Here is a 25,270-nt window from a genome sequence, read left to right on the forward strand (position 1 = left end):
GCTTCCTAGGGGAAGTTGAACGATGATGATTTTGAAATGCAATAGCTTTGAAAAGTGGTTGAACATGAAAGAGAAAAGCCTCTCTCTTACATTAGGAATCTTCGACTAGAATTTCGCGATCGCTCCTCTTCTCTGGTAATAATTTACGTATTTTGTTCACACACGATTTGAAATTTCTGTTTTTCTATCAAGAATTTAGATCAATATCCACTTCTTTAGGGGGGTATTCTCATATAATCACTTCGAAAAATCGATTTTTTTTTATATTTTGACAGTAAAACCTTATGAAAACTAAACATGCTGTGAAAAATTCAGACCGAAATTCTTAGTATTTGATAAGTTACAGCTCATAGTCGCCGACGTGTCGCAAGCGACTGTCTACCAGGCGCCATGACAAGTCTGCATTTTTCTCGAATCACCATTTTCTGAAACTGTCATGGCCCTAAAAATTTCTTCTACTCAATTCTTCTAATTAAAAAATTACATAAAATGATTGAATTTTGTTGTCGCATAAAAAAACATTTTCGTAAAAAGTGGTAAAATGTATGCGTTCACATGAGAGTACCCCCTTAATAGTTTTGGAATCTTTTGTTACTATAAATTTACTGAAACTAAGAGTTTAACTTAAAAAATTTAGTCGAAATTCTGTTTTGATTTAAAAGTTTTCTTTGAAGCATGAAACACTTTGGCTTCAACTATTACTTGTAGATATTTCTAAAGTGTCCACATCTCTTACATTTGGGATGGACTTGAATTAGTCCTAATACAACTTATCAAAGAATTTTCCAACATCAATCAGACTTTGCTCCATATGATTGGTGTTTGTATGAGAGCTACCTTTTTGAAATCCAAAGAGCATTTAGTTACTATGTGGCACGTTAATAGTATGTGATATCAGCTAAAATAGATAAAACTTATTTCAGTTGCACACTGGAAAGGTTGTATTGAGAATGTTTATGTAACCTCAGCTACACAGTTCCTGCTCAGTTGCCTCTCATTTTAATGGACTCGAGACAAACTTCCCAAACTCCCTTCAGAATAACTCTAAATCAGCCGATGAACTCCATCAATAATTTTAGCTTATTTTAAACTGAGGTTGATAGTTTCGACGGCCCTTCCTAAACATTTTCCTATCTAGCAACGCGTTTTTGAAATGATCTACTATATTCCTATATTACACAAAAATTCTGATTAAATTTCTTAAATTTTGCATTTCGATACATTTCATATTTGTCTCTAAACGTATAGACAAGTAAGTAGACAGATTTAAAGCTGTTGCAATAATTTTCCACATTTTTAGCAAAGCATTGATGTGTGAAATCGTTTGCACACTTAAATTTTGATTTTTTATGTCGCACATGAAAATGAAAATAATAAAATAAAATACATTATTTGGACATTTGGCAAGGTCTATATATATCCACACATATGTACATACGTGTACATAAGTAAGAGTCTGTAGTAAATTTAAACTACCCGAAGCAATGGGCGTGAATAATATTACTTTAAGGGTCAGCAATTCGGACAGCAAATGGTTAAAAAATAGCATTATCATCACAGTAAATATGCCGGGCGTTATAACTGACTATTTATGTATGTATATGAGTACGCCTGTATATTTCTGGATCTATGCCCCAATGTTCATCCATACATTTTGTATGAAGGTTCAAATGTAATATCTTTTGGACATATGGCATTTACATATATAAACATACATTTGAGTGACTCCCACTTGTACTGTAACACACTCGAACACACACTCACATACACACCCCCCCATATAATCCGGGTATGCCTGCTGCTGTGAGTTGCACATTTTTTCCGCAAGAGCACACAATTTCAAGAGACATCATTCTGGGACTTATTTAATTTATATGTATGCAGCCATAGTATGTACTCAATTTTTCGGCTGTGATATATTTATTATAGTTTTCATTTCTATTTATAAGTGTGCTAGTCATTCCTGTTTTACTTCTTTAGTGCTTACGGTTTTGCTGAGGTTTCGAACGTCTGCTGCTGATGCGCAGTTAAGTGTCAGCTGTTGTCAAGTGTTGCATATAAAGTGTTTGTAGTATTGTGAAGTGCAGTTTTGATATGCTTGGGTTAGCTACATAAGTATTTTGACATGATAGCCGTCTGAGTTAAGCCTTTGCATTATTTATGAAAATGAAATACTTTTAGGCAGTGTTTGTTTTAAAGGAAAAGTTATAATTGGCCTTCTAACGCTGTATATATCCCGAACCAGCAAAACACTGCTATCTTACAGAGGTTAATCGGGATCTCTGGTATCCCCTCTTATTATACTATTATAATACTTGGAAGCCATCCTAACATTGCTTGAGTTGAATGAGGAGAAGGCTGTGTTGATGTCCATGTCGAACTCAATAAATATTTTGTTTTATGGAGAAGCTAATTCTTAAACTGGAACCCAAATTTGCTTGGAACTTCTAAGACCGAAAAGAGTTCGCCAATAAAGATTAACAGGAGAAAATTATCTAATTGAGTACAGTACTAAGTAATTGAAAATGCCCGACGATTGACGATTTTCAAATATCAATCAATGGGTCAGTGGAGCATTCATCATTGGATAATTTTCGACCGATTAGATTACCTACAGCTCGCAGTGAAGAAAATATAGTAGCCATAGTTGAGAATGTAAACGAAGACCGTGGATAGTCGATTCGGTGCCGTTAGCAGCAACTCGGACTGACGTATGGAAAGACTTGGTGCATTTTACGTCGATATCTTAAAAAGCGTACAAAATACAGCCTGAAAAACTGAATTCGCTCGACGTTCCTGAGCAACATCGCTTCGATTATGTGCTCTTGAAAAGCTTCAAAAAGGAGCGACGTTTTCGAGACAAATTTTGTTTAGCGATAAGACCCTTTTCGGACTGAATGCGTATGTAAACAAGCAAAATTGCCGCGTTTTGGGCGAAGAGCAACCTGAAGAGATTCAAGAGCTGCCATTTCATCCAGAAAAAAAAAACGGTTAGGTGTGGTTTGTGGGCCAGTGGAAATATCGGTCCATATTTCTTCAAAAATGATGCCGGTGAGAACGTAATCGTCAATGACCACCGTTATCGCACCGGAATGTCTGAAATTGTAGCTCGTGATCTCCGCGACATTTGGTTTCAACAAGACGGCGCCACTTCCACACATCGCATCAATCAATGGATTTATTGAGAGGATACTTCAGTGAAGAGATAATTTCACGTTTTGGGCCGGTCGATTGCCCACCAAGATCGTATGCCTTTCCTGTAGGAATATTTAAAGCCTAAAAACTATGCGGACAATCACGCTTCGATTTAATCCTTGGAGCAAAAAACGTGTGTCATTTGCCATTTACCAGTCCAAATGCTCGAACGAGTCATCTGTTCTCTCAAATGTGAAATTGAAATTCAATTATTACGGTCGCTGCCGCGTTTTTAGTAGAAAGGGTACAGATTGGGAAACATAGCGATTCCAATCTTTAAACGCGTTTTTCTAAGATTGGTGCTTTTCACAACGATTTCCACTCTTAAAAGAAGAGTTTTGAAGATATCTAGTACCACTTTGGTGAGGGCTTCATTCTCTAACGCGCTATGGAAGCTTTTTTTGAAATCTTATTATTTTTTTCTACGAAAAACTGGGCTGAATTCTGTAATTTTTGTTGAAACCGCCGCCATTTTGTTAAATTTCAGAAAAAAAACTCTCCATAGCTCGATAGAGACTTTCCCACTGAATAATAGCGTTTTCGAAATTTTTGTTTTATAACAAAATTGCGGCCGCAATCGTGAACCTTTTTTTATGTGTCATTTTATCAATTTATTTAACTGTTATACACCCAATAAATAAACATAAAAAAATTAATTTTGTATTCGTCATGAATGAGTTTATTCATAAAAAGAATTACCGATTAGTTAATTTCAACATTAAAAAAGAAACCGCGAAAATCAGTGAATTTTTGGAGGGTCACACTGAGACGAATAACCATTCTCCACAAAATTTTAAGTTTCTGTGTTTTGCTTTAAAAAAGCAATGAACCTCGAACCTCACTACTTAGATATACTATATATATGTATATTAGGGCGGGTCGATTTAAAAATCGCCCATTGCTCTTTGAAAATCATATTCAAGGGATCAAAATAAGAAACTTTGCCGATGGAACCATACCTCTAAAACGAATTTTGATGTCCCCCAATTTGGGTCGAACTTTTGGGTAGGGGCAAATTTTGAAAATTCCCACTTTGACCCATTTAGAGTGCTCCAATCGAGTCCAAATGTATGACCGACCCCCACTAACTTTGAACGGCCGATCCACCCATTCCAGTGGCCCACCCCCTGGAACTCCCCTGGGGGGTTACCCATACAATCATTTCAAAAATCACCATTTTTGGCCTTTACATGAAAAAATCAGCTAAACTGCTATGTTTTTTCTTTATTTTTATTTATTTATTTATAATAATATCTATTTTTTCTCTTAAGAAATTTATTTAGTTAGAACATATGTAAATGAAAAAATTAATTTAAGTGAGTTATAGAAAAGAAACTAAAAAAAATTATTGTTTGAAGTCTTTTTTACTTTCAAGTCTGGGCAATTTCGCACGGCTCTCTAATGTCGTCGCCATAACAGCCTCTATATTTTCCGGTATAACCCGTTTGGAAACGCTAGCTAGCAATTGAACATGTCGTTCCGTTCCTTGTATGTGTGATGGAATTTTTGGATCATTAAACGGTGGATCATCTTGATTTAAATATTCTTTCAATGTATCGTACGGAATGCTTCGCGTGAATGGTGGTGCAAATACGATATTTGTATCATTCAAATTGATCATTTCCGTGTAACTTGTGCAATTAAAGTTTATATCTGGTTTTTTATAAACTCTAAGTTCCATTGGCTCGTCAACATCGGTTCGATAGCGTAGAATTTTCTTGATGGCACAGGCGCGCTTTTCTTTCCTATCATCAAACAACATTGATAACAAGATATTTTCCGAATGCACATAATATGAATTATCTTTAATTACTTGGTTGACAATTTTGCGTAAACGAGGTTCTAGAAATCGGGACCAACCAATGAACTTGAAAAATAATGCACTGCCATACACGACAGAGCTGTAATACGTGATATTGAAGTACATTGGCACATAACATTTAATTATAAATTCAACCAGAATTCTTAAATTTGCATCTGGATTTTCCGTTCCTTGGTGAGCCACCGAGGATGTACAATTTTCCCTGGTTTGATGTTAGCCAGATCCACCGGAACCACGACGCTAGAAATTGCATGGGCCATGTTGTATAAGTACTTCGAATCGGTATGATACTTCTCATCAATTTTATCTATCGTTAAAGTATCATCTTTTCTGCCATCGAATGAAAACGCTAACAAATTGGTATCATCTAACCGTTTGCGAAGCACTTCTTGTCTGCATTTCTCTTTTTCTCTGCGAACTTGCGATTTATCCATGATGAGAGGTTTCCCATGCTTATCTTTAATTTTAAAATCTTGCAAAAGAGCGGTTCCCAATGCTGATGCTACTCTGTCAGACACACCAAATCTGTCACATACCAAGGCAAAGTTAAAACAATCGTATCTCTCTGTGTATTGTGAACTTGTGCTTCTATCCATATCTTCTTGAACCGGTGGTGATGCGTATGTTGAATCATCGTGATCTTGGTATGTTGGCATTGATGACATAGACGTTGCTCCTTGCTCTTCAGTTTCCATCATAAATGCATTCATTGTTAGTTTTCTATGATTATGTTGATAGTTGGTTCATCTTGCGGTGTAGAGGATGGTGGATTCATTGTAAACTTTTTGATTTGGAGTGGTCACTTCACTTATTATTTTTTTTTTTGAAATACCATAGTGGTTATTGCTTTAGTTCTCCTCACTTTCAGAGGTAATAAGAATGAAATGGTAATTTCAATTCTATTTCAAAATTTGCCCCTATCCAAAAGTTCAACCCAAATTGGGGGACATCTGAATTCCTTTCAGAGGTACGGTTCCTTCGGCAAAGTTTCTTATTTTGATCCCTAGAATATGGTTTTCATAGAGCAATGGACGATTTTTTTGCCTCCACACAAATCGACCCGGCCTAATGTGTATATATATTTATATATATATATATTACTTTGTGGTTTTCTAAATAGTTATAGTCTTTCCTTGAAATATCAGATTTTACTTATACCTTTATTAATAGAATTTAGAAATCTTCGGCTTTAAACCAGCGCTCACTCTCAGTTGGGGGTTACGAAAATATTTTTAAATATTTTGTCAGTTTGTGAAACTTTTCATTTATGTGATATTTTATCTGTAGCAAACAAATATTAAATATCAATAACTAATGCTATTTATAACAGTTTTCTATTTGCTTTGCAACCACAAACATGCAAATGGGCATTTTGGCAAGTTTTAGATTAATCTCCAATTTCTAGAGTAAATTCGCATTTGTGTGTGTGTGTGAGTGTGCGTATTTGTAAACTCACGCCTTCATATTTGTACACTTGCAAAATAGTTATATTTCTTTTGCAATGCAGTTGATTTAATGCAAATTTTATTTATGTGAAAAGTTTTATTAAATTTTGCAATTCCTGTCGATGCTTGCTTTTCGACTTATTCTTTTGCAATCTTGGTCTTCGCCGTTTTTCAACCAACGCGCTCATGAGTTTTGTGAACTATTTCATTTTTGCGGTTGCAGGAAATTGAAAAGTTATTTGTGCAAGGAAATGCAAATGTTCAGTGGATAAGCCGCCACTAAAGTGCTGCAGAGAGGGTGAGAGAGAGATGGAGATGGTAGTGAAAAGTAGAGGCATTCAGTGAGCAATCAGCGCAGCACGCTCGTTTGTGCTGCTGCAGCCGGCTAACAAATCCATAAAGTGGCTAAATAACTACGTGAATTATTTTCGGAAAGCTAGTGTGGCGTTGGCGCGTAAATATGCCGCTTACACACACAAACAGGGGCGCACGCGCACACTTATTTGTACGTACATGAAATGGGCTGTTAGCAAATGTGTCGCTGAGCTCAGCTTTAACCACAAAGATATTTGCTGCGCATTTAGCTTTGCTGGCTTTAAAAAGCACACACACACCCACATACACACGTATGCATGTGGATAGTCACACGTAGCGCGCATAAACTACTGAGCGCAGTGAATTTTGCGAGCGATTTTCTATGCAAAACAAGCAAGTGGAAGACGCACATGGCGGCAAAAAACGGCATTCGAAAATGCCATAATTTAATTTCCATCATGGCATCATCACCGGCCTCAAACTTGGTTAGTGCGCTTTTTGTCCGCTATCCTGCCGCGGTAGTGTTTATGTGTGTGTCGGTGTGAGTGTACTGCATTGCCATCATAAATCACAGTTACTCACACACACTCATACATGAGCAGTTCCACATAGTTTGCAAATCGAGGCGAATTTACGTACACATACTCACATATATACAAGACACATGCACATATACTGGACTCTCCTATCCAGTTACACATGTGCCGAGTCTTCGATCCACCACGTACACCCCGCTCTTCGCACATTAGCGCCATAAATATGTTGTTGTTATTGTCGTTGCTGTTGCCACATCGCTGCAGCGCAAGTTAGTGCCGCTCCTCTGCTTCAGCTGTCTCATACTTTGTCTCAATATTATTGCTACCGTTACCGTTACATCAACGCCGCCGCCACTTGCTAATGCGCTGCAATGAATTCGCGCGTTTGTTGCTGTTGACAACACGCTTGCGTCGTTTACGCTGCCCGCGTGGCAGTGTTGGAGCTACGGTCGCTTCGCTGCGCTTGGTTGTTGTTGCCGAGAATGATTGTATGTACTGTATATAAATACAGCATTTTGTAACAGTGTGGCAATATTATTGTTGTTATATGCGTAAACGCGTTTTTGTTGTTGCTTGTGCTATTATGATTGTCTCATGGCGGATATTAACATATTATTGTAGCTACTTTTCCCGCTGACACACACACACACGTGCTTTATGTCGTTACAGCTCCTCACGTGCATATGTGTGTGTGTTTATTTGTGTAAGTGTATGCTATGTTAGCGTTAAAATGTGTGCTTGCGTCGTCGTTTATGCTCATGTTCACCTTCAATTCACTCATTGTCGCTTATGGTACACGGCGTATGAGCAACATTAAATTATCAGTCGACGTACTACCGCATTTACTTCAATTTAATGGTGTACAGTGGTGAGAATTGATTAAGATTTTAATAGTAAGCAAAATGTAATATATACCATATGCCATATAGTTATAGAATTAAGTGTGTATTTTTTGAGAAGTTTAAAAAAAGTAGTGAAAAATCGACCTAAAGCTTTGGAGAAAACCACATTTAATTTAAAAAAATCCTTAACTTGGGTTATAATACCCTTGACAGTGTCATTTCTTATAGCATTAAAGGGTATTTAAAAACGAGTTTGATCGGTTTGTTTGTATGACAGCGACGTATGTACTATAGATGCAATAGTGCTTAACACAATCGAATCAAGTAATGGATGGCTACAACAGCAAAAGACTCAAGGCGCTGTAGACTATCCAAACAACTGGGAGTAATAATAGATAACCCAGAATACATTTCAAGTAAATCGAATAAAATTCTAAAGATCGATTATGTTATATGCGGTGCCAATATAGTTCCAGGCGCTGGGCATTATTAAATCATATGCCAGACAAAAAAGCACAGTACACGGGCTGTCGGAACTAAGAGCTATCCGTGCTTTTCCAACATTATTAAGTGACGCTGCTGAAGTAATCACCAGTATGATGGCCATTGACATCCAGGGTGATGAATACGAGCGGGTATACAAGTTATTAAAGCCGTCTATAGGAGACAAAAGAGAAGAGAGAAACAAAAGCTGAAGAATATAGCAGCAGCGGTAGTAAACCTCACTCAAAGGACGGTGGACCCACCGACTGATACCAGAGGTCCATTCGTGGATCGACAGTTGATACGGCGACCTGGATTTCAACCTAACCCAAATACTATGCGGACATGGGTGCTTTGGAAGCTACCTGGACAGATTCTAGCACGACATTTGTCCGACGTGGTCAGCATACTCTGAAGACTCTGATTATGTATTTTTTTATTGCCCTCGCTTTTAAGTATAAGTGAAAACTTAAAACCACACTCGATGGTAGTTTTATGATGGAAAATTTGACGACTCCCATGTGTCAATCCACCAAGAACTGGAAACTAATATATATAGAGCAGAGTGCGCGTCCGTCAGTCCGTGCCACAGAAGGATATTCAATGTCTTATCACTCCCACGAAATAATACTTAAGCAGGTGGTTCCGTGGGAGAGTCTGGAGTTGAGAGTAGGTTAGGTTTAGCGAATTAAAGTTCCGCACCCCCCTTTTGATGCTTCTCTCTAACTAAAAAAATATTTTAGGTTTTCTAAGGGCTTCATAAGTGAATGAAATAATGTGAAAGAGTCAGGGAATACAATAGATCCACGATCGCAGTGATAGATAGGGGATCTATCTCTCTATATGATAGTGGTCCGGCCTGAGAATATTCAGAGTATGTAGCGCAGCCTCGGAGATAAATGTATGCCAAATTTTGTGCATGTGTCTTGTCAAATAAAAAAAATTTTCCATACTAAGTCATGACATTGCGCATCACGCTAATCATTTTTATGTTTCGTATTTATTGATATGTGGCGGGGTGAATCAATAAATAAACATTTTCTAAAAATTTGTCTGCTTTTCATTTATTTCATTATTCTAAAGGCGTTAAGATTCCAATAACTGTTTGGTGTGGTTTGTACGCTGGTGGAATCTCAAAGATGATCCTAGCTGCTAACAAACTTTTTGTTTTTTTTAATTTTTTGGACTTTCGAAAACTTGATAATTATATTATGTTCATACATTTAATATATCCCAAAATATAAGCCAGAGTCATCTGGAAGACAACATTTCCGAAGAACGAAACGAAAAAGTTGCCCAAAATTGGACTTTCCGAATGGACCACCCAAGACGCATCTTCGGCCATTTGAAATAATTTGAGAGATATTTTTTCTCTTAGATGCCCACCGAGTTCAAAGTTTTTATATGTTTTATTACATTTATGGAATTTCGTAATACCATAATCTTCTGCATTTAGAAGGCTACAACTCATGAAAAAATTATTTGACTGATGTGTCTTTTGAATGTTATGTCAAACCAACTAAAATATTTGGAATTTTTTCTAGTGTAGGCCTGCTTTAGAAACTTCAAAAAATCGACTTTGTTTTGCCTAAGTCTTTTTAAATATAATCTAAAAATACGCCCCTAAAGTTATAGATGGGAATTCGAAATATTTTCGAAGCTTGAAGGGAAAAAATGTCCGATCGTCCAGCAGATATATTAACGCTTGGGCAGAAAGCAAACACTTTGACTAGCGATTTCTCGGTTTTTCATTTTAACGATTGTTCTTAATTGGCGGGCAGGATAAAAAAACTGAGCGTCGTATGGAACTGGGGTAAATTTTGTTGTCTTTGGCATTAAATTATCTTCTATTTTAACTAACTGAACACATTTTTAAACAACATCAAGTTAAATTTTTTTGGTCAAAAAGCACTTTTTTCAAATTTTAAAAAATTTGTAAAATTTTACACTTTTTTTGAAATTTTCTTAGTTTAACTTGAACATAACTTATTAAAAAATATGAATCTCTTTGAATTTTTCGTTTCTGATAAAAATTGCAACCTGCTTCCTGCCCGTTGTTCGACAAATGCTCATATGAGATGCATCGGGCAATCGCTTCCCAAAGCCAGAATATCAAAGATTTTGTATCCAAAAAATTTGTGAATGATGTTTAAATATATAACTATAAACCCTAGAAATTTCACTTTAATCAATTGTTTCTTTCTCTCCCAAAAAAATCCTCAAAAAAATCGATTTTTTGAAGCCTCTAAAGCAGGCTCCCCTCTTAAGTGAAGTGCTATCTTTATAATGACGGTAGGATAAAGGCATTAGTTCATACAAAATCCAATTTTATTTGAACTAATTTTATAATAGATTAAATTTCTTTGGTGAAACGTGAGTAGGATCTCTTCTGTCAGCCTTGTATTTTCGGAATATTTTATCATATTTGCTTCTTATTAAGTCTGCATTCTTCTGTCACAATTTACACCGCATGCTCTCAAGCTCAGCTCCACAGTGCCAGCCGTTTTTAGTGTAGAGAGCAAGGACATAGCTGTATATTTATATATGTCACTGCAACAGCCCGCAACGCCTTTAACTTATGTCAACGCGCTTATACTTACGCGTATCCGCATATCAGCGCGCATATGCTTAACCGTTATCATATTTATCTGTTTACATGTGTGCCTCGATAACTTCTGCCGTGAATTATATGCGCACATTCATCAACATCAGCTGCAGCAGTTGCGACGCAAAACAACATGGCAATACATAAATATTGTCACTAAAACTGCTCGTGTGTACTGCATGTGTGTGTGTGTGTGAGTGTGTCGCTGCTAACCATGCAACGGCACTTTAAAGTCAGCGCATCGTCTGCTGCGCCGCCACCTGTCCTCAATCTTGGCGGCGCGCGCGTTCCAGCTGCAGCGCATTGAAATTTGTTGTTGGTGCTTCCTTTCGCTGGCACTGCGGCTCTGGCTGTTGTTGTAGCCGTGTTTAATATTGTTGCCACTGTCGTTACAATATACATTATCCTTGGCATAGCGTCGCATGTTCATTTTGCGTGCTTTTTTCCGGCGCTCTCATCGTTTGCTTGCTGTTTATTTATTTTTATTGCTTTTTGTTGTTATTGCTTTTTTCACAATTTTTTTGATTACGGAGCAGTTGCCGTTTTTGCTGGCATGCTTCCGCTTACACATTTCCACTTGTTCATTTCCATCATTTTCATCTTGCAACGCCGGCGCGCCACTCCTTTGCCGCCGCTGTCGCCGCAGCGCATTCGGCTTTGCCTTCGTCTCTATTTCGTTACAATTTTGTATTTTTATACATTCCTTCCTGTTGTAGTGGCTGTTGTTGTTGCTTTTTGTCGCATAATGTGGCTTAAATTTATTTAAAAGTTGCTGCCATGCACATTGTCATTCGCGTCCTCATTGTCCTTATTGTGGCATTGATGTGTGTGTGTGTGTGCAGCGGGTAAATGTCAGTGACAGACAACAAAAACAATATGCATACTCATGTGTGTCTGTGTATGCGCGTGTGCTCATATATCGTGGACATGTTCTTTTGCCATTTTTTCCAATTTGCCTTGATGGCAAATGGTCTTTGCAAAGGTGGGGGGTTTAGCTGCGGCATCGTTGCCGTGCCACAGCTGCCTTTCTACTCTTGATAAGTGATACTCTTATGTAATTTAGGCAGGTGATGTTGCCAATAACTGGTGACACTTTGCTGCCAGTGACATTAGCGCTGTGACATTTAAAGTATTGTCAATGTAGCCATTCTTCCTGCTATTACTGTTATACGTGCGGGTATTTCATTGTGCATTCGCGTGTGTGTTAATGTGCTTGTGCAATAATTTACACTCTGTGCGTCATATGTAAGGCAGAGAATATTAAAAACAAAATGTGTGTTCATTATTTATTAAATTTACAATATAAGTAGCTGCTGAGTTCTGAAAAGGTAATCTTATATAATGGTAATAAACAGTTAGACTGATAATTAGTTGAAATAAATTATCTTTGTTTAACATGAGAAGCTTTGTAATATTCTTTGAAAAATGAGTTTCAGTTATTAGTGTGCCAGGTGCCTAGAAGAGTTTTCAGTCCGAAAGATTCACTTAAGCAATTAAGATTTCAATGTATATTCTGTTCATACATATTCAATTTAACTTAATCAATTAATATAGTGAAGCTTCATAATATAAGCTTCGCTTAAAATAACAAGTATTACGTGAAAAGATAATCGACACACAGCACCTCTTCTCCTATCTCCTGTCATCGCTCTTGGCTCCCACGGCACTGTTTAGAGTCATAACTACGAAGTCGTAGATAATTTCGTCTATCTTGCAACCAGTATTAACACCAACAACAACTTCAGTCTCGAAATCCAATGCAGAATATCTCTTGCTAACACGTGCTACTTCGGACTGAGTAGGCAATTGAAAGTAAAGTCTTCTCGACGAACAAAAACAAAACTCTATAAGTCACTCTTTATTCCCAGGAGGCAGTGGCTGCGCTGGCTTGGTCATGTCGTACGAATATTTGTATATAAACCAGCTGTGATAATGTGATACATTTTCCTTCCACAAACAGATGGCGCTGAATCAAATTCGCACAGGGCGATTTTTGTGGATTAGATTCAAATCTCGGTAACAGTGAAATCTAAATCGGGCTTTTATATGGAATATTTTGTATTTGTGAAGAGTATTAAAGCTTATGATTCGCATAAAAAATCGCTGGCTTGAAACCGGTTTTAGACCCATATTCTCTCAGGCACAGTTGTTCAGAATGATTCCTCCTGCTTTAATGGACATATCCGCAAAACTGAAATTTACCTGGAAGCTAGAAAATTTCATTTAAAACTGGCCATATCAGGGTCACATTTTTCGCATTTATTGCTTACATATATTTTAACTAATTCGGCTTATATTTTATTGATTTTAAAATCTCATTCAAAATAACTGTTTTTGACTGTTATATCAGAAGAAGCGTATTTTAGCTGAGCTGCTATTAAAGATTCCCTCAGTTCACAAATTAATATTTTTTAAAACCTTTACACCTATTTTTTTATAGAAGCTTAAATGATAGTTGAGAAAATTTGTGGAAGAGTTGAAAAATAAATGTGATGGCTGTCAAAAGCAAATTCGATCTTTAATTATATTATTTTATTGGTTGGAAAAAGTTTTCAGATCTCCGATAGGCTTTACAAAGGGTGATCCAAGTATAGGTACTTTCTTGAATAGCTTTATAATCGGCCTACTGAGTGTATTATCCGCAACACTATCACCCACCCTTGAGACTCATTGGATAATATTTGATCGAATAGACCACGTCCAGCACGCAGTGAAGAAAATATAGCAGCCGTAGCTCAGAGTGTACACGAAATCCATAAAAAATCGACTTGGCGCATTTGACGTCGTTATCTTAAATTGAAAGCGTACAAAATAGCTTGTGTAAGAACTGAAGCTGCTCGACTTTTCCATCCGGCATCGCTTCGCTCTATGGGCTCTAAAAAATTTCCAAGAAAATACGAGCCAAATTTTATTAAGTGATTAGGCCCATTTCTGGCTCAATGGGTATGTAAACAAGGGAAATTGACACATTTGGGACGAAGAGCAACCTTGAAGAGATTCAAGGGCTGCCATTTCATCTAGAAAAAAACAAAAGTTTGATAGGATTTGTAGGCCGTTGGAATCATCGGTCTATATTTCTTCAAAAATGGTGTCGGTGAGAACGTAACCGTCAATGGCGACCATGCCATGGCCATAATAACCGACTATTTGATGCCTGAAATTGTAGCTCTTAATCTCGTAATCGTAGTCTCTCTTAATCGTAAACATTCATATTTGTATATATAGGTATATAAATATAATATATATACATATGTTCATGTTATTCCTAGAACGTAAATGCTTATGGAAGATTTCTATTAAACGATATTTTGTACAACTAAATTAAATTAATCCTTTAATGTGAAAAAGAGACGTAATATATATATATTTGAAAAGCTGTTAACTGGAAATGAAAATATGGCATTTCGCTAGCAATGAGTAAGTTTGCCAAAAAAAACAAAAATCTTCCAGAAGCCAAAATATTTTTGGTTTTCAAATATTCAATAAATTCATTTGTACGCTGGTAATGAAATACCAAATGAATTAATTGTATTTATGGACATTGCAAAGTTACAAAGTGAAACAGTTAAATATACATATTCATATGCGTTTGTTACTATGTATTCATTGTTAATATGGAAATATGGTCGCCTGAAAGGAAATTTTACTTAAGAAAACTCAATTTTATACTAAATTAGATAATCAAATCGAATGAAAGCCACACGAGTCATGCCATCCGTACAGCAAATAAATATATAATAGTATGTATGTATATAAGATATAAATAATAATATGAACAGTTATGTGAATACATAGTAAACGCAAAACCACAAAAAGGACTAGTATAATAGGTTTGTGGCTAAAATGCAATTAACTCTTTTTTTATTTTTATATAAATGTATGCAGTCTGTCTCCAGATCTATAAGTTCGAAACGAGATTGATTATGTTGTGATAAATCGACGACATATCTCAAAATTCCTTGACGTGCGTATGCTCCGTGAACCTAACATCGACTTGAACCATTATATTGCTGTAGCGAAGTTGCGCGTCCGCCTCTGTAAGGCAAAGCACGCTCGTCAACAAACATAGGGAAGGTACGAGGTCGAGAAGCTACTAACACAATCGACAGCGTTACGGGGTCCTACTCGACTTGCACACCTGCTCTCTGAGAACACGCAACAGCAACTCAGTATACGTGAACTGTTGGACGACATTTAAAGCTCCTTAACAGCTGGCACGATGAGGATTGTCGTGTCACAGTGCAGAGTGTCTTGTATTCTCATGTATTGGTCGAAAGAATTTAGATAACCGAATATTAATTAACACTTTTCACAACTTTGGTTAGACTTATATGAGAATATGGCTCTGTTGTATGGAAAACTATTCTCCAAATCTATTCTGACAAGTTAGAGTGGATACAAAAACAATGTTTACTTTTCGCCTTAGGACATTTTTGCTGGAATTCTAGGTTAAGTCATTCTCCATACACTAGTCGTATAAGTTTTAATGTAGCTATACTTACGAGTCGTAGAGAAATGATTGGTGTTATATTCTTAGTAAAAATCCTGAACAGAACAGTTAGCAGTTCTTTTCTCCTGTCTCTAGTTATATTTGATATCCCGGTTAGCTTTTCGAGGTAAATTTTGAGATACCATTCCGCCGCATTTATCATGATTTTACAATCCAACTTGTCCGAAACCTTCCAGGTACCATTTGTAAGTTCTAAATTACAGTATCTTTAATTCTTCCATTTTTGGTAACAAATCTTTTCTGTTTTTATGACTTCTAAACCTTGGAGGATACCATGTGTAAGTTCACGCAAGTGAGGAAAGTTCTCTGATCGCCATTCACTTTGGCCAGAAACGATTCTTTTACACTTCCATGCTTCCGGTCTTTGACCAAGTAACCTCTGGGTAGCCTAAGAATATCCGTTCGTAGGCGAGCTAAAGTGAGAAGGCGAAACATCCCCTACATAGGGTTGTGCGCTGGGCTTGGGACCCGCCACGTAAAAAACACCCCCAGTGAATAGATATAACCAGCCTCGGATGAGAGACCCCCCTTTTGATGACGACCATGGCAAACGAAATAAGGACTAAGAGTAGGGTTCGATGGTAACACTTTTCTAAGACAGTCCACAGTTAAAAATATGTTACCAACGAATAATTTTTAATTAATTTTTTAAGACCGATATCTTAGGAATTCAAGGTTACACAACTTCTTTGAAATTGTAATTAACATCCCAGTTCACCTAAAAAGTTTAGTTCATATACACATACCCTCATACGCACTAACAACGTGCTGAGCACACCAGTAATTGTTTATATCTTATCTCTCTGTTTTGTTAGAATGCAAATATAACTCATTTAAGCAATTTGGTTTTATTAAAGTTTCATCGTTATGTTTATTGTAGTGGTTTTATTTCATCAAAGGAATTTAATTTAGTACTTTTCAACGCTCGTTTGTTGTTTGGTGGTTTCAAATAATTGCCGGTTAACCGCATTTAAGTGAGAACGGTGCACCTTTTTTAAAGCGGTGGTGTGAGAGAAAAGGTACATACGACTCTCTGCTAAGGAGCACATAAAAAATATACGTATTTAGGTATAAGTACTCATAAATACCCACATACTTCACACATTCATCCTTTTCGCCGACAGTCAGTCAAATTTTATTCGAACGGAAATGCCGAGCACGTCGCAATGCCACAACTGATGAGGGTATCGCGTTGAAATTTGAAACGTTCAAGCAGAGACACTCTCTTGCGCAAGCAGTCGCTAAGCAGACAGTTAAAAATTCACAATTTTAAAGCCTTCTAAATTGTAACATGAAGTGGAGGCTTAAATACTCATATCATAGCTGTTTTCCAAAGCCGAAGAAAAATTTTTGTTCGAGGGTATTATGACTATAAGTAATTGATAGAGTGCTGAGAGAAACTAATTCACCATATTGGTTTCCTAAATCACAATGAAGATGAAAATGAAAACTGAAAAATTGATCATAATTGGTAAGCGAATTAAGAAATCTTGAGGTGGTAAGCGTTTTGTTCAACAAATTCATTTACAATATGAGGTATAATCCTCGCGAGAAACAACCTTTTCCACCTATCTTAGTTTTAAGTATAAGTTTTAATCGAAATGAGATGTGGAAATTAAGTTCATTGCATATTTGCATTACTGGGTAGAGGGTAGGAAAGGTAGACTAGTATATTGGTAGAAGGCTGGCTGAAATGTCTACGATTGTCCTCGATATTCTTATGTTAATGAAGATTTTGTACCGAAGGATACTCCTAAAAGACTCCTAATCAAGATCATAAAGACGGTTTTCGAGCCATCTGTAAAATATTCCAAGCAAGTTGAAAAATACGGAGTTAGTTCCACATATGGTAAATAATATTTTAGTGAAACTTAAGCTGATATCAAACTAAGTTTTCATTGGGGCTTAACGGTATTATTTGTTCTATAAAGACTTTTAATAAAGATGTATCACTGAAATATGTCAAAAATCGGTCAAAAATACCAACCACATATCGAAGACATATAAAATTCAAGTCCACTCGAATTTAGCCTTCCCTTACTTGTTTATAATTCAGCAGTGCTCTTTTTTATTCGCTTCGTGTTTGCTTCAATTCCTGGGCAATTGTTTGTTTGCCAACCCACTTTTGTAAGTGTAATATTCACAAGTGTTTACGCCGCTGGCTGCGTGTCTTACATGTCATATGTTTGTATATATGTACGTATGAATAACGCACATACGCACGAATGTGTGCATGTCACGAACAAAATCACGGACGTTTCTGTGTGTATGTCAAATATTTTCAGCTCTTGCCTCGCCTTGACGCTATTGAATTTCATGTGTTTAATAGTTGGAAAATGCGACAAAGACACGTTTTAAGCATCAAACGAAAATCAACAGTGCAGAAAATCAGAAATTTGAAACGCCTCCGGCAGCGGCATTGATTTAAAGCAGAATGCCGGTTGACATTGTTGCTTTGATTTATTCGCCTTTGTGTGAGTTTTACGCACTTTTTGACATTGCGAATTTCTTTATTAAATTTATGTGCGTGTATGTCTGTGGTAGTGGTGGTGTAATGTAAAATTTGGAATAAATATATGCTATAACGCTAGTTAGTAAAAATAAGAGCTAATGGTATATAGGAGACATATGATATGCTAGACAGATCCATACAATAATTTTATGTAACATAAATGAAGTCGGAAGAAAGTTTTGTTTAGAAACGAAAAAAATATCGCGTCTTTGAAAACTAATTCCAAAACTGGGCCTTTGGAGTACAGCAAGATTTTCAGCTCTCAACGATTTTCTTTGTTGATTATGCAAGGAACATTAGCTACGTTATCAGTAGAATGGGTAGGGCTCCACTCTCTTCATGCTAGTTAGGCCAGCGCTGAGCTACCTACCATCGGTTCCATTGATCTCTTTACCCTCAGTGAGGCCAGTTATGAGAGTGCTGACAAGCCACTGCGCTATCGGCGTTGACGCCGTAAGATTGAGAAGCTTACCAAAGCCGTATGACAGCATACAGCAGCTGTATGGAAAAAAGGTTTGTGGAAACTTCTCAACAATTCAAGGCCTTAACACTTGAGAGATCATACTCTTAGATTTCCCACCGAGCTGGTGTGAATAGAAATTAAATACATAAGAAAATTTTTATTGGCTACAAGGTGCTTTGCTGACTTATAAGGTCCGATACAGAAGTTCTATTTTTACCGTTTCACAAATAACTGCGTTTAGTACTCCAATTGCGATCACTGGATCCGTCATCGAACCTTACCTAACCTATTCAACGGTTAATGCTCTCTTTCGAGGCAATTTGTTCTTATATGGTAAAATCACCTGATCCGATCAAAAATATTGCACTGCCAAAGAATGTAAGAAAAAATGTTAAGGCAGGTAGATCTTAAGAAGGAGCATTCTGCAGGGTCTTTAATCTAGATATTTGAAATATTCAACCAAGAGCCACTAAAATAATGCCTGTATAACGCTAAGTTCAGTTGGCAATTCATCGGATTATAGTCTACCGATATGGGCTTCTTAAAGGTCTTATTGAACTCAACTAAATGACTGAACCGTGTGATGTTTGCGTGGGTAATATATATTTCACTTCAAGACCACATACTACCTCGAAAACTTCCCGCACAGCTGGTATTAGTATTAACAAGAAAAAACGTTAACTTCGGCTGCACCGAAGCTGATATACCCTTTACAGGTGCTATATGCTATAGTAATCCGATCTGAACAATTTTTTCGGAGTTATATTATTACCTTAAGCAAAAATCCATGTCAAATTTCGTGAAGATACCACGTCAAATGCGAAAGTTTTCCATACAAGCCCTTGATTCCGATCGTTTGGTTTGTTTGTCAGCTACATGCTATAGTAAGCCGATCTGAACAATTTCCCCGGAGATTACATTGTTGCTTTAGAAAATAATCTATACCAAATTTCGGGAATATATCTTGTCAAATGTGAAAGTTTTCCATACAAGAACTTGATTCCGATCGTTCAGTTTGTATGACAGCTATATGTTATAGTGGTCCGATATCGGCAGTTCCGACAAATGAGCAGATTCTTGAAGAGAAAATGACGTTTGCAAAATTTCAAAACGATATCTTAAAATCTGAGGGACTAGTTCGTACGGACAGACAGACAGACAGACATGGCTAAATCGACACAGCTCAACATACTGATCATTTACATATATACTTTATAGGGTCTCCAACGCTTCCTTCTGGGTGTTACAAACTTCGAGACAAACTTTATATATTCAGGGTATAAAAAGGCAGTTTAAGGGGTTATATGGGTTTACGGTTTCAAAAATCGATTTTTTATTATCTTATTAAATTCTTCGACACCTCTAGAATATTGTCCTAAATTTGCAAGTTGATCCGAGTAACAGTTTCGAAGACACAGCTTTGAGAACTTGTGTGTGTATATTTAAAATTATACCAGTTTCACTTAAAATGCATAAATAAGGTTGTGTTCTGTTGGAAAATATTGTTAGCACCCTCATCAGCTCTCGCTAGTCGACGCCAAGGGTTAATTCGACAAGACTTACTGCAAATTAGCCTATGAATTTTACACTTTTTTTATATAAATCATAGTTAGAACTAAAAGGTGTTACATGTCCCAATAACAGCAACAAACATATGACTTTATTTAGCTAACAGTGGGAAAAGCGCTTAGTTTGCTTTTTTGTTTATTTAGCTAGCTTGGTAATGATTTGGGTATGAAAAAGTTAAAATATTAAAAGGTAGAGAGAGGTCAGAGGTTATGTAGAAACTTTCACCAGCGTAGTGAGTTTCATTATTTATATCCTTACATGTGCATGTGTGTAGTGAAATATTGATTAGGGCTCCAGCAGTTTAAACACACAGGCAAACGTAAAATACAACGGTGCAAAGGAAACACTGCTCAGCGAACGAGATAAGCTTGCATCCATTTGATATTTTTGATATTTAAAGCTTGTGAAAGCATAAGCTTACATGTAAAAAGAAAAGTGCGTCTGGCTTTTGAGCGTCGACTTGTTTAATTTCTGTTGACAGTGTGGTTTTTAACTTCATTAATCCCCAGCGTTGGCTGCTTGGCTGACTGGCTGTTTGCTTGTTATAATATTTGGCAGTGGAAGCATATGTGTATGTGTGTCTCTATAAATGTGAATGTTTGTACAGCAAAGTTGTGACGTAGCTGTCAAGGTTTAAGGCATAATATTTTCGATTCTCCTGCCGAAAACTGAGTCAGCCACTGCTGAGTTAGATCTTGTCAAAAGTGGAGGAGGCGCGGCTGCTAACCGCCAGCAAAAGCCAAGCGAGAAGTTAAGAGAAAAACTGCTGAAAAATGGCTTTCCAACCCAATGAGCACTTTGCGATTTTCAGATGAGCGCCAAGTGGCAGCACACATTGTTCCAAAATATGAGTATATGTATATATACCAACCAACCCACACATACGAAAATATGTACGCGTACGCACAGCGAAAGTATGACAGTGGAAATGTCTTCATCTTTGTGCTTAATTAACCTCTTTTCAGTTGAACAGCCGCCACCGCTGCCGCCGTAAGGCGTTGCGTTGAAGGTGTGTGACATGGTACACCTTTTGGCCCGTCAGTCAAATCGACTGTGCCACTGACTCGCCATATGACAGGCGTATAAATGTTTTGCCAGTGTATGCGTGGCGTCATGTGACTGACAGACAGCGCTTAAGACAGTCTGGGCGCCAGGCTTAAGCGGCTAATATGGTCCCAGTTGGTTGAGAAATGACTTTATAGACTGACAGCTGACACAGCTGATGAGCGACGGACGAACGAGCGTGCAGCGCTTGAGAATTCAGAATTACTGACACTCGTGTTGTGGTGCTGTATGCGCTTGTGAACGGTGAGGGCTGGCGTTGGGTAAAATCTTACAGCTGCGAATTCGTGTCAGTTTGACAACAGTTGGCGTTGGACGCGTTCACTTCGTAAAGAATTTACATTTTTAATTTAGTGGGAAATGTTAAAAAGGAAAGAGCATGAAAGGGCTTTCTTGCGCTTAAATATTTTTTGTAATTATATAAATGTATCTACATATAAATATATATATTTTTTATATATTTGATATACGTTTTTTAATTGTTTGCAACTCACCGATTTCTTCACAAACGACACAAAACCGTATCCTTTCGATTTTAGCGTTTGTGGATCGCGCACCACTCTGCAGTCTCTGTAAAGAAAAGAAACCGTGAAGAATAATTAATTTTTTGGTTTTTATGCATTTATAAAGTTGTAGTTTAGTCAAATTACAATCAAAACATATGTATATCAATAAAAAACAAAAAAAAATCAGATTGTACTAAGCGACCTTGTTATACCCTTTAAACACAGCGAAACATTTTTGTGCATATGCGCTGGTATTTTGAGATACTCTATGCTTTTATACGGAGCAAAATTGGGGGACACCGGGCGCATCAACTTTTCCTAAGGGGGTACTCTCATGTGAACGCAGACATTTTACCACTATTTAGGAAATTTTTTTTATGCTACAACAAAATTCAATCATTTAATTTTTTAATATATTTTTATTTGTACTTTGAAATGTACAAAAAATTTTTTTTTTTCGTTTTTTACATTTTTAATATATATTTTTTTTAAATTAAAGTAGTCCCCAACAAAAAAAAGTAGTTCACTGGTCATGGTGATACGGCTGTTCATGTTAGCTAAAATAAAAAAATCGAATGGATTATTATTCATTAGTTCTGCGGCTATCGTCCCTACCAAATATAATCAATTTCATAAAAAAAAAATGTCGAACTTCAAAAAAAAGTCACGAAAATCTTGCTTTTTTCGTTAAAAATCGTTAAAAAAAATATGAAATTATTTTTGAAAATAAACAATTCTGGTAGGGACGATAACTAAAAATAAGTAGAAGAACATATGTAAATTTTAAAGCAATCGGTTGAATACTTTTTTTTTTAGGACCATGACAGTTTCAGAAAATGATGATTCGAAAAAAATGCGTTTAAAGTTTCAAGCCTGGTAGACAATCGCTTACGACACGTCGGCGACTATGAGCTGTAACTTATCAAATACTATGAATTTCGGTCTGAATTTTTCACAGCATGTTTTCAATAGGTTTTACTGTCAAAATATAAAAGACAAAAAAAAAAATCGATTTTTCGAAGTGATTACTTGAGAATACCCCTTTAATACATCCAAACCAATTCAAACAGTAAGCTAACTCATTCTCCATTCGATTAAAGAGGAACATAACCTATTGGTCAAACTAAATACTTCCTTAGAAAGTTGTTCTGAAATTGTTATAAGTCTGAATATTTCCTCTCTAGTAACGGGCTCTTCAATAGGGACGCAACAAAAGTAGACCGATAGGGACTGCAAACGACACCATATTTTAACCTGCTCTTTTGACATTTCTCTTCAGTAATGGTTGCCAATTCATCATGGAAAGATATACGATCCAACAACGAGTCCAAATTATTAAAACTTACTACTGAAATTCGGAGTCAGTGGCCCCTATTTTAATAGATCCAAATTATGGTCATTATAATCGTCCTGTCAGATCAACATTTGAACGTATAGTGGCAAAATTTGAATCCACAGACACAGTACAAAATGTTCCCGTCCCAGTGAGACCAAAAGGTGCTGGAAGTGTCGAAAATATATCTACCGCCAGCGCATTTATTGAGAAAGACCCTAATCAGTCTTTCGCACGTCGTTCTCAAGCGTTGGTCATTTCTGTGATGTCGTTTTGGCGAATTTTCGAAAAGATCTTAACTTACGTCCTTACAAGATCGAATTGACGCAGGAACAGTTTGATGTCTCAAAGAGCGGTATTTATTACTATAATTTTACAAAGACTTACTAGTAATGGTGCAACTTTAAATTTGGTGAGAAATCGTATGGGTTTGTAATGAATTATCGAATCAAAACGAAGAGAAATCAAGTAAATGGTGTAATCATTTTCTTCAATGCCACCAAATTTTATTTTTACAGTTTTTAGGCCAGTTATATTATTTGGAATGACTCAATATTTCAAGTCTTTGGTTTCTTAAATCCATGACTGAACTATTTAAGTTTTCCTTGTTGTTGGTTCTTTGGCAGTATGATCAAAAGAATTCAGAAACTGAAAATTTAAAAAGAGAAAGAGCTTGGTCTCACTTATTAAGAACCATATGTGCAAGTGCAGAGTAATTATCCATTCAAGAAGTACGATTTCACATTTATTTCTGACTGGAGGGTACCATGCTCATGTGCTGATGTGCATACATACTATAATACATATACATATACTGTTCATATGTTACCTTAGTATAACACAGTTTTTGCGCAAATAAAGAAATCAGTGCAACAAATCTTATTTGAAACGGTAAGAAGGCTAAAGCTGGATTTACACATATGTACTATACATTTAAAGTCTAACCGAAGAATATCGGCGAAAAATGAAGTAAATAGGGAACGAAAAATAAAGTTAAAATTATATATGGCACACATTTACATACACATATACATAGAAATTTCGACATAACAGCACGGGCAAACATGCGGCAAAGGATTTGTGTAGCTAAATCGAGGTATGCTTTCAGGCGCATTGTGACAAAATAGAAAAATGTAGACATATATATGTACATATAATATATGTAACTAATTGAAAATGTGTAAATATATGTAGGTTGAAACTATAGAACGAGAAAGCTAAAAAAATAAACAGGGCAACAGTCTCGGAAGGCTTAAGCCGCTTTTAGAAGCAGCTAAGGAATGGCGACGTATAATGCAATTTCCAATAATTCGCTTCATTTATAAAAACTCTTCAACTGTACTTTAAATCAGTTCTATAAATTAATTTAACATCAAGGTTATATATAAATCTTGCCTACAATAAGTATTATTTCAGTGGTGAAAATGTTGGCGCATACCAAGTAACTCTGAATAAAGTTAAAAATGTGTCAATGCAATGGGACTCCTCAACGTGTCAACATGTAGCAAATATTCATTATACCCATAACAATTAAGTTTTCCATGTTAGAGCAATAATGATTTTAAATATTACGGCGGCTGTTCTGATTACAATGAGAATTCTGGCTCACTTCAAAATTACTCCGGTAACTGAACAAAGTATGAATAATCACAGAAAATCCTTTGCTTTAGGACAAGAAATAAGATTTTTGACTTCCGCAATGTTAGACAGATTTCTTGGCTGCGGAATTCTTTTCAGTATTAACCTTAAAAGCTATCTGCAGGAAAAAGGCTGTAAGCAAAGAAGTTCGCATTTAACCACAAAATTATTTTAAGCAGTTCTATGTAGTTAGAATTTTCAAAAAATCGATCTTTTTTCTTAATGTACAATATTTAAGAATACACACAGAAAATTTCATATCGTTCGAAGAAAATTTTCGAAGTTACACGCAAATTTGGAAATGCCTTTCAGAGTGCTTGGAAGTATGAGACCAAACTTTAAACGCGTTTTTCTCAAAATGCTATTGCAAAGCCGGTGACCAACATTATTCGAAAACAGCTAAACCAATTAGTTTTAAATTTCAACACGAGTTT

At 36.4% G+C, this 25,270-nt stretch overlaps 1 protein-coding gene across 4 annotated transcripts in view; it reads right to left on the reverse strand.

Annotated features, from left to right (window-relative positions):
- Positions 1-25,270, reverse strand: part of LOC126751551 (cytotoxic granule associated RNA binding protein TIA1) — a 348,446-nt gene that overhangs the window by 38,001 nt on the left and 285,175 nt on the right. For all 4 annotated transcript variants that reach the window (XM_050461921.1, XM_050461920.1, XM_050461919.1 and 1 more), the window contains one exon: positions 21,854-21,929. Coding sequence is in view for 3 of the 4 variants with exons in the window: in XM_050461920.1 (XP_050317877.1) it covers positions 21,854-21,929 (76 nt within the window). In the remaining variant the exon portion in view is untranslated. The remainder of the gene's footprint in view (positions 1-21,853; positions 21,930-25,270) is intronic.

Source organism: Bactrocera neohumeralis, chromosome 2 (assembly GCF_024586455.1).
Source record: "Bactrocera neohumeralis isolate Rockhampton chromosome 2, APGP_CSIRO_Bneo_wtdbg2-racon-allhic-juicebox.fasta_v2, whole genome shotgun sequence".
In the NCBI taxonomy this organism is placed as follows: Eukaryota; Metazoa; Arthropoda; class Insecta; order Diptera; family Tephritidae; genus Bactrocera; species Bactrocera neohumeralis.